The 19,474-nt window shown below is 43.2% G+C and overlaps 1 protein-coding gene across 3 annotated transcripts in view; it reads left to right on the top strand.

Annotated features, from left to right (window-relative positions):
• LOC141126649 (ecto-ADP-ribosyltransferase 5-like) overlaps window positions 1-19,474 on the top strand; it is a 92,829-nt gene that overhangs the window by 50,470 nt on the left and 22,885 nt on the right. For all 3 annotated transcript variants that reach the window (XM_073612590.1, XM_073612588.1, XM_073612589.1), the window contains one exon: window positions 17,107-17,139. In XM_073612590.1, the coding sequence (XP_073468691.1) occupies window positions 17,107-17,139 (33 nt within the window). The remainder of the gene's footprint in view (window positions 1-17,106; window positions 17,140-19,474) is intronic.

Genomic DNA, 19,474 nt, shown 5'->3' with positions numbered 1-19,474 from the left:
TTGACCGGAGGAGGGATGTAGACTGAGACCAGCAACATAGGAACCCCATGTAGCGTGCAGGATGAGAAACTGGCCCTTGGGATCAGTGAGTACCTGGTGAGAGGAAAAGGGAAGCCCCTTATGGATCAGAATTGCCACCCATCGGGCATAGCTAGAGTACGTGGAGTGGTAATTATGGGTGCCCATTGTTTTTTTTAGGGCTAAAACTTTGGAACCCATTAGGTGAATCTCCTGTAAACACAAGATATGTGGTTTCAGATGTTTGATTTGGTCAAAAATCAAAGCTCTTTTGAACTTCAAGTTCAGACACAGACATTTCAAGAGCAAACAGTTAATTCAGCCATAGTGTAATGGAGGTATTAGTGGGGCAGGAAATGGGAGGGAGGGCAATCCCCAGACTCTGGTCACGGCCCCAGCACCGTAGGTGAGACATTCCAGTGCACATTCAAACAACCATCCATACTTCATACACACAACTAGGGATAAGCCGTACACCCCCCGGTTTGGTTCGCAGCAGAACATGCGAATAGGCAAAAAATTTGTTTGAACACGTGAACACCATTAAAGTCTATGGGACGTGAAAAATCAAAAGTGCTAATTTTAAGGGTTAATATGCAAGTTATTTTCATAAAAAGTGTTTGGGGACCTGGGCCTGCCCCAGGGGACATGTATCAATGCAAAAAATAGTTTTAAAAATGGACGTTTTTTCGGGAGCAGTGATTTTAATAATGCTTAAAGTGAAACAATAAAAGTGAAATATTCCTTTAAATTTCGTACCTGGGGGGTGTCTATAGTATGCCTGTAAAGTGGCACATTTTTCCCATGTTTAGAACAGTCCCTGCACAAAATGACATTTCTAAAGGAAAAAAAGTAATTTAAAACTACTAGCGGCTATAATGAATTGTCGGGTCTCGGCAATACAGAAAAGAGTCATTGAAAGAAAAACAGCAATACAGAAAAAAGTCATTGAAAAAAACCGGCATGGGATCCCCCCCAGTCCATTACCAGGCCCTTTGGGTCGGGTATGAATATTAATGGGAACCCCAAACCAAAATTTAAAAAAAATTGCATGGGGGTCCCCCAAATTCCATACCAGGCCCTTCAGGTCTGGTATTGATTTTAAGGGGAACCCTGCGCCAAAATAAAAAAAATGGCATAGGGGTCCCCCAAAAATCCATACCAGACCCTTATCCAAGCACGCAACCTGGCAGGCCACAGGAAAAGAGGGGGGGACAAGAGAGAGCCCCCCTCCCGAACCGTACCAGGCCACATGCCCTCAAAATGAGGAGGGTGCTTTGGGGTAGCACCTTGTCGCCATGTTGATGGGAACAAGGGCCTCATCCCCACAACCCTTGCCCGGCGGTTGTGGGGGTCTGCGGGCAGGAGGCTTATCGGAATCTGGAAGCCCCCTTTAACAAGGGGACCCCCAGATCCCGGCCCCCCTGTTTGAAATGGTAATGGGTACATTGTACTCGTACCATTTCACAAAAAAGTGTCAAAATGTTAAAAAACCACAAGACACATCTAAGGACAAGTCTTTTATTAAAAAATAAAAAAATAAAAATGTCCCACAAAGTCCATTCATCTTCTTCTCTCGCTCCGCCGACAGACCGAAAAAAAAATAAAAAAGATCCGCCTCCATGGGAGGCTCCCGCCTTATGACGCTTCAGCGTGATGACAGTTATTTTATAACTGAGGGCAGAGCCATACAGTGACATACCCGGGTGACCCCGCCCCCCTATGACACACGGCAACTTCACAATGGCTTCCCCATGGTGTCAGAGGGGAACTGGTGTGTCTTGCTTTTTTTAACATTTTGACACTTTTTTTGTGAAATGGTACGGGTACAATGTACCCGTTACCATTTCAAATAGGGGGGGATCTGGGGTTCCCCTTGTTAAAGGGGGCTTCCAGATTCTGATAAGCCCCCGCCTGCAGACCCCCACAACCACCGGACTACCCCAAAGCACCCTCCCCATGTTGAGGGCATGTGGCCTGGTATGGTTCAGGGGGGCTCTCTCATCCCCCCTCTTTTCCTGCGGCCTGCCAGGTTGCGTGCTCGGATTAGGGTCTGGTATGGATTTTGAGGGGGACCCCCACGCAATATTTTTTTAAAATTTTGGTTCAGGGTTCCCCTTAATATTCATATCAGACACAAAGGGCCTGGTAATGGACTGGGGGAGATCCCGTGCCGTTTTTTTCAATGACTTTTATCTGTATTGCCGGATCCGACAATTCATTATAGCTGCGAACACTTTTAAATGACTTTTTTTTCCCTTTAGAAATGTAATTTTGTGCAGGGACTGTTCTAAACATGGGAAAAATGTGCCACTTTACAGGCATGCTATAGACACCCCCCAGGTACAAAATTTAAAGGAATATTTCACTTTTAGTATTATTAAAATCACTGCTCCCGAAAAAATGGCCGTTTTTTAAACTTTTTTTGCATTGATACATGTCCCCTGGGGCAGGACCCGGGTCCCCAAACACTTTTTATGACAATACCATGCATATAAGCCTTTAAAATTAGCACTTTTGATTTCTCCCATAGACTTTTAAAGGGTGTTCCGCAGCTTTCGAATTTGCCGCGAACACCCCAAATTCTTCGCTATTCGGCGAACAGACGAACACCTGATGTTCATCGGGCTCATCCCTTCACACAACAATAAAACTATATGCATAAGAGCAAAGGCTACCAAAAGGTAGCAGCAACCCTGCCCAACTCCTGAAAAACAAAGCGAGCCTAGACCCTAAACTTATACCATGCATGGGGCGCATGGCCTTTACCCATAAATCAGAAAACAAGAAAAATGTCAATGTTCAAAGAAAAGTGAGGATTTAACATTTTATCCCCCATAGCAGCTCATGCCAACTCAGTAGAAGAGGGTCTGGGACTCTCCTGCAAGAGAGATGTATTGGCTGACCAAACCACACATTAGAAAAGTTGCTGTAAGTCCTACAGCTCCTAGAAAAAATATATAGGCTGATAGGATAAGTGCACCTCTCCTCAGGCAGGGGGCTGGGGAAGTCCTGGCAGTGATTCCCACCATGTCAGGGCATCCTTAGGAGATTGAAAAAACATTGGCTTTTCCCTGATGGACAACCCAGAGGGTAGCCTGAAATAACATGGCATATTGAACAGAATGCTCCTGCAGCTTCTGCTTGATTTGCTGAAATTGAGCTCTCTGGTTGTGTACAGCCATGGAGTAGTCTGGGAATATCGAGACCACAGCGTTATTGATTCTAAGGCTCCCTGTAAGAGAACTGTCAGGATGCGCCCGGCACACACACGTGCGCATGCGCGCATTCACGGGAATCGGCAGATTTCCTTGCACAGGAACACACATCTGACCACAATTGGCACCTGACAGCCTATTTAAGGGTTGCTCTGATTTCTGACAGGTGCTGCTTGATCTTTAGCTGTGTCCTGAGATTATGAAACCCTGTTTGTTTGACTTGACTTCCTGTTGCTGAAACCCTGGCCTTCCTGACCCTGTTTCTGGACTCTGATTACTCTGATTACTGGTTCATGATCCTGGCTTCCTGTTTGACCTTGCTCCTGTTTATACCTTGGTACCTCGCTGCCCGCCCGCTACTGAACCCGGCTTACCTGATGACCTCGCTCCTGTTTCCTGTTTGGCTCCACGCTGTTTCCGAGTACCTGTGCTGGCCGTCCATCCTCTCAGCTGTGCTGGTTCCAGCTCTTCACCAGAAACCCTGCCTGCACTTCTCAGTCTGCAACACTTCCGGCAAGTTCTGCACGCAGCATTCACAGGCACTCGTGTTCCTCCTGATCCTTGCCACCATCTTTTCCATCTCCAGTGGGGCTTGGATTGGAGATACAAGAGAGGCTGACCTTGTCATTTCAGACTCCTGCCAGGTACGTGACACTCCCTTTCAGGCAAGAAGCACGGAGAATGGAGTTCCAGGCCCTGTAATTCAGCAGACGGATCACCGTGGTGCGGGGAGGATTTCCTGCTGGGAGAGGCCAACCCGGGACCCTGTGGGCCCGTTCAGTCACAAAGCATGTGGATAGTTGGTCTCTTGCTCCAGCCAGCTTTCCATGAAAGCCACTGGGAGACCGACCAGCCATAGGTTGTTTCTGCGGAGGCCGTTCTCCAGGTCATCCACCTTGTTCTCCAGGGCTGTAATCTTCATGCCATGTGTACTAACTTTAGACAGTAGAGGATTAATGGTGTCTTCTAGATTGCTAATGAGGCATTCAGTTTCAGTAACCCGGCCCCGTATTTTTTGTACATCTTTATAATTACAAAGTCTGATTTTATTTCAGCCACCATCCCCATGAGATCAGCGTGGTTTACCTTGATGGTGTGTAGTACATCCGACAGTGTAGGCCCAGTCCCGCCATCCATGCCATTCTCTTCAAGGGGTATTTGAGAGGACACATGCAGAGGGTCCGGGACACCCGGAAAGGACTGCGGATAGGTATCCGGGGCTTCCCCAAAGAGATCAGGAATAGTTGCTGGCGAGACACAGTGCACTGCTGTGCTGTGGTGGCCATGTTGGCCGGAGCGAGTGGTGATATTCATCTTGGCCGGCGGTTGTTTCTTTCGCTTGCCTATCCACCAGAAATAAACATCTCAATACAAAGCGGGGGGAACCCTTGGCATCAGGGTGAGCTATGTGGTTTGTTAATTCGGTCGTGGATGACCCAGGATAGAGCAGAATTAAGGCAGCAGTGTTCGGAGCTGCTCTGAGACACGTCCAATCACATGCCTCGCTAGACCACGTCCCCATGCTCTAAATTAATGGAACGTAACAAATTAATAATAATTAATAATAATAATAAAAATGCTTTATTATTATTTATTATTATTAATTTGTTACGTTCCAACTAATTATTAATAAAATAATAATAAAGAATTTTTATTATTATTAATTATTATTAATTTGTTACGTTCCATTCGTTTAGATACAGCATTCGTTATTTTGGATAATTCGTAACTTCGGATAAACTCATATTCGTTACTTTCACTAACAGACAGATATGAAAGGAGATTCCAATACCTATGTTATTATTAGTTAGTTAGTTTTTCGGATTTTCTTTCTTTTGAATTTTCGGATTTTCGAATTTCCACATTTTTTAATTTTCTAATTTTTGTTTTTGGAAAAATTTGTTAAATGGATTTTCGTTAATTCTAATATTTCTGGATGAATTTGTCTAATTTATTTGAAAAACGGATTTGGAACTAAACCAATTGCACATGTCTAATGAAAATGTAAGGTTGCACACCAATGCATTTTAGGGGCTGTTAATTACATTTTCAATGCGGCTTAAATAGCGGGAAGGAATAGTAGAATCTTACTGGATTTAGCAGTGGAATTAATCTTGGTTTAAACAAGGCTTTAACTGTTTTTTCCCCATTGGTGTGTTCTTCTCTTACATTCCCCAACCTTATTTCCAACGTGCCCTTTTTGAGGCAGTCTACAGGTTTTACTGCACACCGCAAAATTGAATTGTGCTTGAATCTAGTGCCTTTGCCCTACTCCTCCCAATATTGTTATTGGTGTGTCCCCACTGAGAAAGATTTAGCCTATTTGTTCCAGTGACCATTGTCACCTAGACAGAAAGTGATGGGAAATCCAACATTTTAGAGTTGTCACCAGCAGTGCTGGGACAATGTCCTTTAGTGCCCAAGGCAAAAAGGGCCAAAATGCTAGATGTGCAGTTTGTTTAGTTCCGAATCGAAATTCAGATGCTTTTTTCCTTATTCGGATGTATCTGAATTTCCGAATTACAATAGTAACGAATTTAAACGAATCTGAAATAACGAAGCAAATTTCGAATTTAAAATCGATTCAAATCAAAATTTGAAATTGATTTGAATTGAATTTGAAAAACTTATTTGAATTTGAAATTGGATTTGAAAACAAGAATATAATAGAATTGAAAATAAAGGAATGGAATAGAAGAATAGAATAGGAAAGAAAAAAGAATAGAATGGAGTAAAATAGAACAGAATACAAAATAATATAAATAGACTAGAAAATAATAGAGAAAAAGAAAATAGAAAATAGAATAGACAATAAAAAGAATAGAATAAAAAATAAAAAATAATAAACTAGAATAGATTAAAAAAATAAAAGATTAGAATAGAAAATAATAGAATGACATATAAAACAAAAAAATAGAACAAAAAAGAATGGCGTAAAACAGAACAGAATAGAATAGAAAACAGAATACAAAAGAAAATAGAATAGAACAGTATAGAAAAGAATAGAGGAAAACAGAACAAAATAGAATAGAGAAAACAATAGAATAGAAATTAATGAAATAGAAAGAATATAACCATTTTCCAAAATTCTAATTTTGAACAGAATAAATTCAAATTTGAATAGAATAGATTAGAAAAGAATAGAATACAATGGGAAATAAGAGAATAGAATAAAATAGAAAATAGGATAGAATAGAATAAACTAGAATACAACCATCTTCTGAAATTCAAATTTCGAATAGAATAAATTTGAACGCAAATAGAATAGATTGGAATAGAAGAGAATAGAATAGAAAAAATAGAATAGAAAAAAACAATAGAATGGAATAGAATAAAATAGAATATTACTGTCTTCCGAAATTCAAATTTCGCATAGAATAAATTTGAATTCAAATAGAATAGATTAGAATGAAAGAGAATAGAATAGAACAAATAGAATAGAAAAAAAACAATAGACTAGACTAGAATAGAATAAAATAGAATATTATGGTCTTCCAAAATTCCAATTTCGAATAGAATAAATATGAATTTGAATAGAATAGATAATAATAGGTTAGAAAAACATAGAATAGAATGAAATAGAAAGAATATAACCAACTTTAAATTCCAATTTGAATGCCAATTCAAATGGAATTTGAATTGAATTTGAAAACAAACTAAATTAAACAAATTCCAAAAATGAATAAGCCCTGGTTCACATTGGTATGATTTGACATCAAATCGCATGTCAAATTGGCGGAATTTGCCGGCAGTTATTGGCAATGGCACCGTTCCTAATCGGTGTGACGCGGTGCTGCACTGATTTCAAGAACTAGTTTCTGTACTACCTTTTGCGATTTTGGGATGTGATTTACATTGACATCTGTGCAGAAACCCGCACAGATGTCTCTGAAATCGCTGCCGAAATCGGGACTGACAAGCAGGAGTGAAATCAGCTGAACTCGCATGGCTTCATTCCCGCAGCTCAGTGTGAACCTGGGCTTAAAGTGGAGGGCCACCCTGAAAAAAAAATTTCACCAAAAATCATAAAAAAAATTTAAAAAAAACATTTGAAAAAAAAAAAAATTAAACTTACCTGAACCCTTGTTGCTAGGCAGTCTTCCTAATCTGCCTCTTCCTATTCCACGCATGTCCTGTTCCTCGGTGAGCTGCCCCGTTGCCTTCTGGGAACTGTGTGTGTTCCCAGAAAACCATAGGGCAATTCACAGAGCGTCACGCCCCTCGCGCGTGCGCAGTAGGGAACTGGCAGTGAAGCCGCAAGGCTCCACTGCCTGTTTCCCTTACTTAGGATAGCGGTGTCGGGACCCGAGAGCCGAGGGACGGGTCGGCCTCGGGCGGCCGACATCGTGGGCACCCAGGACAGGTAAGTCTACTTATTTAAAGTCAGCAGCTACAGTGTTTGTAGCTGCTGACTTTAAAAAAAAAAAATTTTAGCTGGCCGGAATCCCGCTTTAATCAAATTTAACTAAACAAAATTATTTAAATAAGGAATCAAAACAAATGTATTCATTCTGCACATGTCTACAAAATACACTCCTCCGTGGACTAAGAACTCCCTCAACACCATAGGTTGCAAGCAGGGCCGGACTTACTATTGGGCTTGACTGGGCTCAAGCCCATGGGCCCTGGCCGATAGTAGGCCCCACGGGCCCCGCCCGTTTCGAAAGCCGCCTAGAGCGTCGGAAAGCGGCCGAAAGCCGCTGAGAGCAGCTGAGAGCGGCCGAAAGCTGCCGAAAGCCACCAAGATACACAGGATATCCGGCTCTGTATCTCGGCAGCGCCATTTTTAAACTGAATGGCTACACTGACAAGTCTGCAAATTACACTGGGGCAAGGCTACACTGACACTGACAAGGCTGCAGATGGACACTAATAAGGATGCATTGATGGGCATTTAAATGTAAGTTTTTTTCCTTAAACTTCTCTCCTAAAAGTTTTTTTCCTTAAAATTCCCTCCTAAACTTGGGGTGCGTGTTATACCCCGACACATGTTATACGCTGATAAACACGGTAATTATCATTTTATCAATTTTTATTGCTTTTATTAATCGTGGACCCAGGACGAATACCAGTACAGCATCCCCCACTTATACGCTTATATATTATCTACTTTTGTGAGTAGCCATTTGGCTGTTTTGTCTTGTCCAATTAAACAGAAGTTCTTTAATACTGCACTGAGTCTGGCGCACATTGTCCTTTTCTATTTAAAGTCGTGAAGAAGTTTAAAGCAGGATTAGGTTATAAAAAAAAATTCCAAGCTTTGAACATCTGATGGAGCTCTGTTCAATCCATCATCTGAAAATAGAAAGAGTATGGCACAACTGCAAACCTACCAAGACATGGCCGTCCACCGGCTAGGCGAGGAAAGCATTAAATCAGAGAAGCAGCCAAGAGGTCCATGGTAACTCTGGAGGAGCTGCAGAGATCCACAGCTCAGGTGGGAGAATCTGTCCACAGGACAACTATTAGTCGTGCTCTCCACAAATCTGACCTTTATGGAATAGTGACAAGAAGAAAGACATTGGTGAAAGAAAGTCATAAGAAGTCCTGTTTGCAGTTTGTGAGAAGCCATGTGGGGGACACAGCAAACATGTGGAAGAAGGTGCTCTGGTCAGATGAGACCAAAATTGAACTTTTTGGCCTAAAAGCAAAACGCTATGTGTGGCGGAAAACTAACACTGTACATCACCCTGAACACACCATCCCCACCGTGAAACATGGTGGTGGCAGCATCATGCTGTGGGGATGATTTTCTTCAGCAGGGACAGGGAAGCTGTTCAGAGTTGATGGGAAGAGACTGGGCCGGAGGTTCACCTTCCAGCAGGACAATGACCCTAAACATACAGCCAGAGCTACAATGGAATGGTTTAGATCAAAGTATATACATGTGTTAGAATGGCCCAGTCACAGTCCAGACCAAAATCCAATTGAGAATCTGTGGCAAGACTTGAAAATTACTGTTCACAGACGCTCTCCATCCAATCTGACACAGCTTGAGATATTTTGCAAAGAAGAATGGGCAAAATGTCCCTCTCTAGATGTGCAAAACTGGTAGAGACATCCCCAAAAAGACTTGCAGCTGTAATTGCAGAGAAAGGAGGTTCTACAAAGTATTGACTCAGGGGGGCGCCATACAAATGTCCCCCACACTTTTCACATATTTATTTTTAAACATTGTTGAAAACCATTTATCATTTTCCTTCCACTTCACAATTATGTGCTACTTTGTGTTGGTCTATCACATAAAATCCCAATAAAATACATTTACATTTTTGATTGTAACATGACAAATGATGGAAAATTTCAAGGGGTATGAAAACTTTTTCAAGGCACTGTATATAAAATGCTGCAGCAAAAATTACATTTCTAAAGAAAAAAAAAAGGAGTCACATCACATGTAAAATGACTCACGGTTGCAATTGCCGGCACCCGGATATTGAAAAAAGAAAAAACATTGTGGTATCTCCCCCCCACTCCATACCAGGTGAAAAAAACCTGGTATGGAAAAAAACGCCATGGGATCCCCTAAAAGCCATACCAGACCCTTTATCAGAGCATGCAGCCTAGCAGGTCAGGAGAGGGGGGGCTTTGGGGCAGGGGGGGCTCCTGAACCATACCAGGCCACATGCCCTCAACATGGGGAAGTGGGTGCTTTGGGGCAGAGGCGCTCACTCTCATTGGTGACAATGGTCACCGGAACAAAGCACACCCCCCCATTTTGAGGGCATGTGGCCTGGTATGGTTCAGGAGAGGGGGGCGCTAGCCCCCCCCCTTTTTTTGACCAGCCAGGCTGCATGCCTGCATAAGGGCCTGGTGTGGATTTTGGGAGGGACCCGACCCCACATTTTTTTTTTTTCTTTACATGCCACTTTTTTTTCCCATTCAGCTGTCAGCGGTGAAGCCCATTGACAGCTGATGACTCATCAGTTGTTAAGGACGCTGCGGCCGGCTTCCCAGTCCCGCTCCTTAACAACCAGTTTACACTGCACCCTGATTGGGCAAAGTTTTGCCCAATCAGAGCACAGAATACACTGTGCAGCGCTCAGTGCATTGCAGGGTGTTTGGCGGGGCAAACACCCGGCAAACACCATGCAAATTCGGGTATTGGCCAAGCAGCCGAACAGGCAAGTGTTTGGCCCAAACTCATGCTCTGGCCGAACCGTTCACCCAACACTATACTTCAGTTAGAAATTTCTACAATTTCAACAAGTTATGGCATGGTTATATTATGCTGTAAATTTGGGGGATGGAGTTACCATTTTTAACAACATGGGTATGTTTTTTCATATGAAAAAACAGGTATTTCACCAGGCCTGCAGAAACACCACTCAGCGCCAGGTTATGATGCTAATCGCAAAGCAGATAAATAAAAAAATGCAAATAAAAATTCATAAGTGCATAAATATGAGTGAAACCCACTCTACAATAATGCAAAGAGGAAAAAGCACCAAAGCAGGAAAAGCAGCCGTTTAAAAAAGAATTCATACATATAAACACAGTGTTTCAAATAATCTAAAGTTAGACTGAATTATCACACTAAACAGCGCTAATGTTGAGCAATAATAAAATAAACATGTGGCCAACCACACATGCATAGGAAAATCCTTTATAAGAAAATCCTTTAAAAGAGAGTCCCTTGAAAAGAGAAGTGATGTAGAGTTCAGGGTGTAGTTCCAAAAGAGTTCATCACATGATCATGAAAAGAATTCCTCAGCGTGCACCTTCCACCGATCACTACAGATTCCACCCAGTGCGAACACACTCCCCCTAGGGGGTTAAACTCACCAGAATTGGGAAGTAATAAGGCATTCAGAATAATACTCCAAGCCAGCAACTATTGTTGATACCACTCATGAGGGATCACGGATGTTCAGGGCTCATAATAAGTCAAAAAACAAAGAGAGAGGCGCACATAGCGTAATCCTGTTTATTGACTGTATTCCCTTCCACCACATAAAAAACCTCCCCTTCAATAAATACACGTACATCAATAATCTTAATCACCGAGCAATCAAACAAGCAGGTAGTAGGAGCGTATCTACTTCACCATGAACCGCCAGCGCCGCTGTACAGGAAACGTGGACCACTTCCTGGTTGTGCAGTTGGCTCAGGTGGAGTGCACGCGTCACTTCCTACGTCGCGTAAGCCATGCCCTGACGCGTTTCATCATATCCTGACTTCGACAGAGGGCGTGGCTACACGACGCACTAATCGGCTTAAATATCAATCTACATCCCGCCTAGCCAATCACAGCGCGACATAGGTGCCGGCGGGTGCACGTCGCCAGCCCCAGTCCACACTGACGGCTCGTTACAGGAGGGGGAGAGGGACAAAAAGGCTCTGCACATTTTATACAAGCATTAAATTCAATTAAAAAAGCATCAGATATAAAGACCTCGGAATAAATGAATTTACATCCCCGCCACCCACACGGGCCAGTCCCTAGATATACAAATCACTATACAGCATCACTACACAGCAATATATACTATCCATAAAGCGTACTGTGAGTTACATTCTAGCCAGGCACGCTATACACCTTCCAATAACCACTATCAGGTCACTGTCTACAATAGATTTGACCCTTTGAGGGGGAATGGAGAGAGAACTGGATACCAATCTCCCTATCCTTTTTTAGGGAGGGGGAGAGGCTGGCAGAAACAGGGTCGGGGAAACTCTCACCAAAGGGGGAGGCCTCCAGGTTGGGGACGGCCAAGACAGGACTACCACGAATCACAGTGGAGGGAGCACTCGCGACGAGAGGGGGATCACCCCCATTACCCCAACCAATGGAGAGAAGAACAAGGGGGTGTAGAGCAAGAAGAAGGGCCCAAAAAAAAGAAGGAGAGGGCAGGACTAGGAGTCATTTTTAATTTAAGTAATGTGATTTTATCCCACAAAGAAATGAACATCTTACATCTGGGTTTGAAATGTGGCCTGAAAAGGCCCATTAACAAGTTTGATGTTTTTATTGATGTACATAGGTACATGAGGAAAGTAAACATCAAAAAATATTTTCTAAACAAGGATCCTCGACCGGTCGCTACGAATATCCCAGGACCTATGGATAGTGGACTTAGGAATAAGTCCCTTTTTAACCCCCTCAATAGCGCTAACCAACACATTGAGGTGTTTAAAGGGTTGGTGATGCGTGATTTAGAACAGCTTGTGCTGAAAAAGAATGTTAATCCCCAGCACATTATGGATGGGATCTCCTTGCTGGAGAAAAGGAAGGAGATAGTCATCAGGCCGGCTGATAAAGGGGGGGGGGGGTAGTTATTTTGAATAAGGATTTTTATTTGAATCAGCTTACTGAGATGTTAAATGATGACGAAACATATGTAAAATTAACAAAGGACCCTACTGCCCAATATGAAAAGGATCTTAGGAATCTAGTTGAAATGGGTTATTCAATGGGGGTTCTGTCTAACAGAGAAAGAAGGTATCTTGTGCCGAGTGATAGCAGAATCCCCACGATTTACACCTTGCCTAAGATACACAAGGATCTGAATAAGCCTCCAGGGAGACCGATAGTCAATGGGATTGTGTCACGTACCTGGTAGGTGGAGCCCGGAATGCAGGGAACGGCCTCTCGTATACCTCCGACTCGGGAACCCCTGGTAGTGATGACAGGGGCTCGGGAGAGCGAAGGGGCACAAGTGCCTGACTGGAAGGCTGGAGCAGAGAGCTGAATCAGGTAGTCAGCTGGGAGATGTCCTGTAGTCCAGCAGCAGGATGTAGACAGCAGGGAGGTGTCTTGTAGTCCAGCAGCAGGATGTAGACAGCAGGGAGGTGTCTTGTAGTCCAGCAGCAGGAGGTAGACAGCAGGGTACAGGCAAGCCGGGTCAAACACAGACAGGCAGATCAGGTACAGAAGGTAAATCCGGGAGAGTAGTCAAAGTCCAAAAGCTGAGATCAGGGCAGGCAGAAAACAGAGTAGTCAAAGTCCAAAAGCCGGGATCAGGGCAGGGCAGCAAACAGAGTAGTCAGGAACAGTCCAACAGGTATCAGGTAGCAAATACAAGTAACAGGGCACAAGGGGTCTTCAGGAACGCTGTAGACCGGACAGCAAGGCAGCAGTGGAACAGTCCTCTTTAAATAGCCTCTTTGGCACCAAGTGCTGTCACAGGGCGCTGCTATTGGCGCTATTGCGCATGCGCGTACGCACGTTAGCGCTTTTGGCGCTATTGAGCGCGCGCGAGCGCCGGATGGCGCTTCTGTGCACAGGCATTCCTTTAAACTTTAGTTTGCTGGGATATTTGCAAGAGGGCTTTTCCTGACAGATTGGCTCCATCACGTCTCGGATGGGTCAATACCTTGATCACTTTCTTCAGGAAAGTGTTGTACACACTAAGGCGTATCTGAGGGATACCAAGAGTCTCCTACAGATCCTACAACAGGTGGACCTAACAGGGAAGCAAGAGCTGTACCTGGTAACGGCAGATGTGGTGTCTCTTTATTCAATCATACAACATGACGATGCCCTCCTAGCCCTTAATTGGGCTCTGTGTCAGCGGGATGATCTGCCACATAACCAAAAAGTTTTTATCAGGAATGCGCTGGACTTCTGTTTAAGCAACAACTTTTTTTGGTTTGATGGTCACTTTTTCTCCCAGCGTAGAGGCGTTGCTATGGGGGCAAAATTCGCCCCAGTATAGCAAATTTGTTTATGGGGGAATGGGAGGATATAACTTTTGCTATACAAGAGGTACATTGATGACCTGTTTTTTATTTGGGAAGGATCTAGCAAGAGTTTACAGGAATTTCTGAATGAGCTCAATTCTAACAGTAATAACATCAGATTGACCAGCGATTTTAGTCAGAGCGACATTCATTTTTTGGATGTGAACATCTTCAGACAAGGGAATAGACTGGGGACTAAAGTCTACTTCAAGCCCACAGACTCTAACAGCTACTTACCAATTAATAGTGGGTATCACCCTAAGTGGTTAAAAACATACCCAAGGGACAATTCACGAGAGTGAAAAGGAACTGTTCAGAGGATGTTGATTTTTTGATGCAGGCCCAGATTATTAAGAAAAAATTTATGGAAAAAGGATATGTGGAGGAAGTGCTGGACTCCACTATTCAGGAATTGGCTATGCGACCCAGAGACTCTTTTTTAGAAGATTTACCAAGAGTCCAAAATACTGACAACCATGAATGGAGCTTTAGTTCGGGCTTTCACTCTCAGTATAGGGAGGTGGAGGACATTTTAATGCCCACTGGCACGTGTTACGTATGGATAAAACGTTATGTCCGGTCTTACCCTGTAGGCCCAAATTCATTTACAGAAGATCCCACAGCTTTGCAGACAATAGCAGATAGTGCAGAAAGTGCTGGACCCCCCCTCTAGACCCCTAACCTTCTGGGATAAAAAAGGGTTCTTTAGCTGTAGGAGATGCCGTGCATGCAGGGAAGTGGACAGACCAATGAGGGCTTTAGAAAGCTTTACGTCCACTTCAAATGGTAAGGAATTTACCATAAACGAATTCATTACGTGTAACACAGCCTTCGTGGTTTACGCTATGCAATGTCCCTGTGGTCTTATTTATATAGGACGCACTAAAAGGCTGTTGAGGGTCAGAATAGCAGAACATATAGCAAACATAAAAATTGGTTTCAAAGACCACAATGTATCACTCCATTTCAAACTAAAACTTAACCAAGATCCATCGGGCCTCAAATTTTGGGGTGTGGATCATTTGAAACCAAAATGGAGGGGCTCTAATCTGGTTCGAGACCTCTCTAGAAGAGAGACCCAGTGGATCTTCTTGGTGGACACATTATTGCCAAGGGGGTTAAACGTTGATCTCGATATTAACTGCTTCATAAGCGATTATTAATATCTGTGATCAGGGTCTTCTCATTTGACCACTCCCTGATATTCTATCTTGAATCTGGGGCCACTTCTCTGGCCCTGTGATTCTGGCCTTGTGACTTGCCTTGTATTAATGCCTCTAGTACTGATACTGATATCCTATCTTTGTCTCCTGTCTTGCAGTATTATTGATACTTTGTTATTTTATTTCATTTTATTATATTAATTGGGTATGGATAAGTTTTGTCCATATATTTCTATGCATTTTTGAGATTTTATTTTCTTTTAATTATGTCTCCTGTTTGAAGTTGAGCTATCTAGATTAACATCTAGTCACGTGACCTCTATTATTTTATGAGATGATACTATGTAGCAGTGAAAATTTAGTGACCTAAGTGTCTCTTTTTTTTATATATCGAGATATCCCACTGTTTCATAACTATGCATATTTGCATTTTGTGAATACAAATGTTTTTATGTGATTTATTGTCTATACTAATGATACTAATGAGATGATACTATGTAGCAGTGAAAATTTAGTCACCATAAGTATCTCTTTTTTTTTATATATTGAGATATCCCACTGTTTCATAATTATGCATATTTGCATTTTGTGAATACAAATGTTTTTATGTGATTTATTGTCTATACTAATAGGTATATGGTGAGCATCGATGTCCTTAATCTATACACATTAATTGATATAAGTCTTTCGATTTAGGTCTGCTAGCATAATGGTAAAGCGTGCCTGGCTAGAATGTAACTCACAGTACGCTTTATGGATAGTATATATTGCTGTGTAGTGATGCTGTATAGTGATTTGTATATCTAGGGACTGGCCCGTGTGGGTGGCGGGGATGTAAATTCATTTATTCCAAGGTCTTTATATCTGATGCTTTTTTAATTGAATTTAATGCTTGTATAAAATGTGCAGAGCCTTTTTGTCCCTCTCCCCCTCCTGTAACGAGCCGTCAGTGTGGACTGGGGCTGGCGACGTGCACCCGCCGGCACCTATGTCGCGCTGTGATTGGCTAGGCGGGATGTAGAGGGATATTTAAGCCGATTAGTGCGTCGTGTAGCCACGCCCTCTGTCGAAGTCAGGATATGAGGAAACGCGTCAGGGCATGGCTTACGTGACGTAGGAAGTGACGCGTGCGCTCCACCTGAGCCAACTGCACAACCAGGAAGTGGTCCACGTTTCCTGTACAGTGGCGCTGGCGGTTCATGGTGAAGTAGATACGCTCCTACTACCTGCTTGTTTGATTGGTCGGTGATTAAGATTATTGATGTACGTGTATTTATTGAAGGGGAGGTTTTTTATGTGGTGGAAGGGAATACAGTCAATAAACAGGATTACGCTATGTGCGCCTCTCTCTTTGTTTTTTGACTTATTATGAGCCCTGAACATCCGTGATCCCTCATGAGTGGTATCAACAATAGTTGCTGGCTTGGAGTATTATTCTGAATGCCTTATTACTTCCCAATTCTGGTGAGTTCAACCCCCTAGGGGGAGTGTGTTCGCACTGGGTGGAATCTGTAGTGATCGGTGGAAGGTGCACGCTGAGGAATTCTTTTCATGATCATGTGATGAACTCTTTTGGAACTACACCCTGAACTCTACATCACTTCTCTTTTCAAGGGACTCTGTTTTAAAGGATTTTCTTATAAAGGATTTTCCTATGCATGTGTGGTTGGCCACATGTTTATTTTATTATTGCTCAACATTAGCGCTGTTTAGTGTGATAATTCAGTCTATCTTTAGATTATTTGAAACACTGTGTTTATATGTTTTTTCATATATCAGGGTGGGGTTTGGGTCAGCAGGAGTTCCACTTGTTAAAAATGGGGAGGAGCCTGCAAAACATACAAGGGTTCTTTTTTTGTCTGAGGGTGGGGTTTCAGTAGATTGGGGGTAGTGCTCAAAGTTGACCCAGTTTTAGATTTTTGGAGGGTTTGCAAAGCACAGTGTGTGGGTTCGGTTATTTGAAAGGCGGCTGGCATTTTCATTCTATTATTTAAATGGTTTGCAATTTCATGTTTGTATTTCAGGCGAGAAGAGAAGCAGCCCCGTGTGCACTTCTGGTAAGAGAAAATGTATATTTATTGTACCTTATATAGGGATACTGTATGTGCTGAGAGGCAGGTCGTTGTTCAGACCATCAGAAGGGAGCTATAAAAATGTATAATAGTATGTGACTGTAGGGGGACATTAGAGCGTAAATTCTTTTTATTAAAACATCATACAAACATACAGCTCATTAATAAAAACATATTTACACAAAAATAAACAACAACTAAACAAAAACAAGCGTGCTTACATCAGCAAGTAAAGAAAACCGTTTCTTTAGACAAAATAACAAGATATTAAGAAACACATTTTAATGACAACAAAAAAGAGACTACAAACTCCGAACCTCAACCCAAACACAATCCAGGCTAAGAAACCTTTTGAGATTTAATCGCCATCAGGATGTGATTCCAAAACCTCCCATTAACCCCTCCCCCACATCATTCACCCCGACTTCCACATCATTCACCTTGCATTCTGCACCAACCACCCTCATTCCCTTCCCACCTCCCCCTCCACCATCATCCAATCCATCCCTCACTCCACCCCTCGGTGTCTGCCGACCTCCAGCCGCACTTCTGCCATGCCGAGGAGGAGGGGTTGGCACCACAATACATTCTGGTCCAGCACCCTTCGCTGCCTTCACTACACTAGGAGAAACAATAGGTGCAGACACAGACTTGACAACCACACTTTCTGACACTAAGGGCTTTTTTTCTCAAATAATAGGTGCTGGAACCTAACCACGGCCCCACAAAACCCCTCCCCCTACACACACCCTCCAAATCACATCAAATAGTGGGTGTGTTCAGTCAAATTTCACGAAAACAATAGGAGGGTCTTAAAGGGGCATTAAATACAAGGATTGCATTACATACAGAGTGCAGAGCTGTCACTTGTAAACACAGAAACCAGACTTCTGTGTTTACAAGTGATTGTGGTGAGCAGGCACCAAGGGGTCTGAGCCAGAGGTGGTAGAACTAAGTTCCACCAAGTTCCCCCTGAAAAAAAGCCCTGCTGACACTGACTGGGTGACCACAGACTGGGGGGACACTAACACCACAGAGGGCCTCGAAGACACAGATTCTGACGGGACAGAGATACTAGGATGCCCTGGTACAACCTCCGCCAACCCAGACTCTTCTCTATCCAGTCGGAAGAATTCCTCCACTAGCTCTAGCTTATTGCGCAAAGCTTCAGGGCACCGACTATAAGGGTGACCAACCTTATCACATAGGTTACATTTAATGATGTTACAGTCCCTTGCCAGATGCCCCAGTTCCTGGCACAAAGAGCACTTCTGTTCTGGACATTTAGAGGAGAAATGTCCCTTGACTTCACATTTATGGCAAAGCTTAGGTTAACCAGGGTAGAAGACGATAATTCTATCTCTACCAATAAAGGCAGAGGAGGGCAAATGCTGGACCACATTCCCACACACACACACTCAACCTCATTGATACTGACCACCCACCGGTCCAGATTCCTCTATCATCCACAATCTTTTTTAGGGGACACAACGTTTCACCAAACCTCCTCAACCAGACCCATAAATCCTGGGGGGTATAGACTCATTCCTTGTCAGGATAGTCGCATTTTTTATCAAGGGCTGTCTTGAGACAACTTTAGGGACAAGCCCCTTCCAGTCCGACTGGCCAACATATACATGCTCAAACCGCTCCCAAAACAGATCCAGCGATTCTGGATGCATAAATGATAAATCATATTCATAGGAACCAGCCAGACTGATAAGAGCACAAATATCCTCCGCCTTAAAACCCATGGCTAGGGTCTTATACATTAACTGGTTGCATAGGAATATTTACAACCTCCCTCCTGATAGGTGAAATATCTCTTCCTTCCCAACTGAGCTGTACCACATTCCTGCCTATAATGGAAGGTGCGTTAGGTGAAAGTTGCACAGCTGGCTCCCTTCCACCCCCAGTAGCATGACTTTGTCCCGACACAGCCCTAGCATAACTCCTGTCCATAACTGGGACAGATGACACATTAACTGGTTGCATAGGAATATTAACTGGCTGCATAGGAACCTCTGAAATCTGGTTTGGTAAATTACCCACCACTTGATCCTCCCTCCTCCCCTGCAGCACAACAGTCCCACTCACCATAGTCCCAGAAGTACCACAGTTACCAGCAGTCCCATCATTAAGTAAAGTCTGTTTAGAAAAAACATCAGCTGTTTCAGCGTTCATACGGCTCTCCTGCTTTGCAGTTTCAATGTTCATGTGACATTCCTGCTCTGCACTGTTAGTGTCCATGTGGGACTCCTCACAGCCAGAAACTTCTCTGTTTGGATACATGCCATCTCTTCCTGCATTCCCATGATTT

This window comes from Aquarana catesbeiana, linkage group LG02, assembly GCF_042186555.1.
Source record: "Aquarana catesbeiana isolate 2022-GZ linkage group LG02, ASM4218655v1, whole genome shotgun sequence".
Lineage (NCBI taxonomy): Eukaryota > Metazoa > Chordata > Amphibia > Anura > Ranidae > Aquarana > Aquarana catesbeiana.
This window is presented reverse-complemented; position numbering and strand designations above follow the sequence as displayed.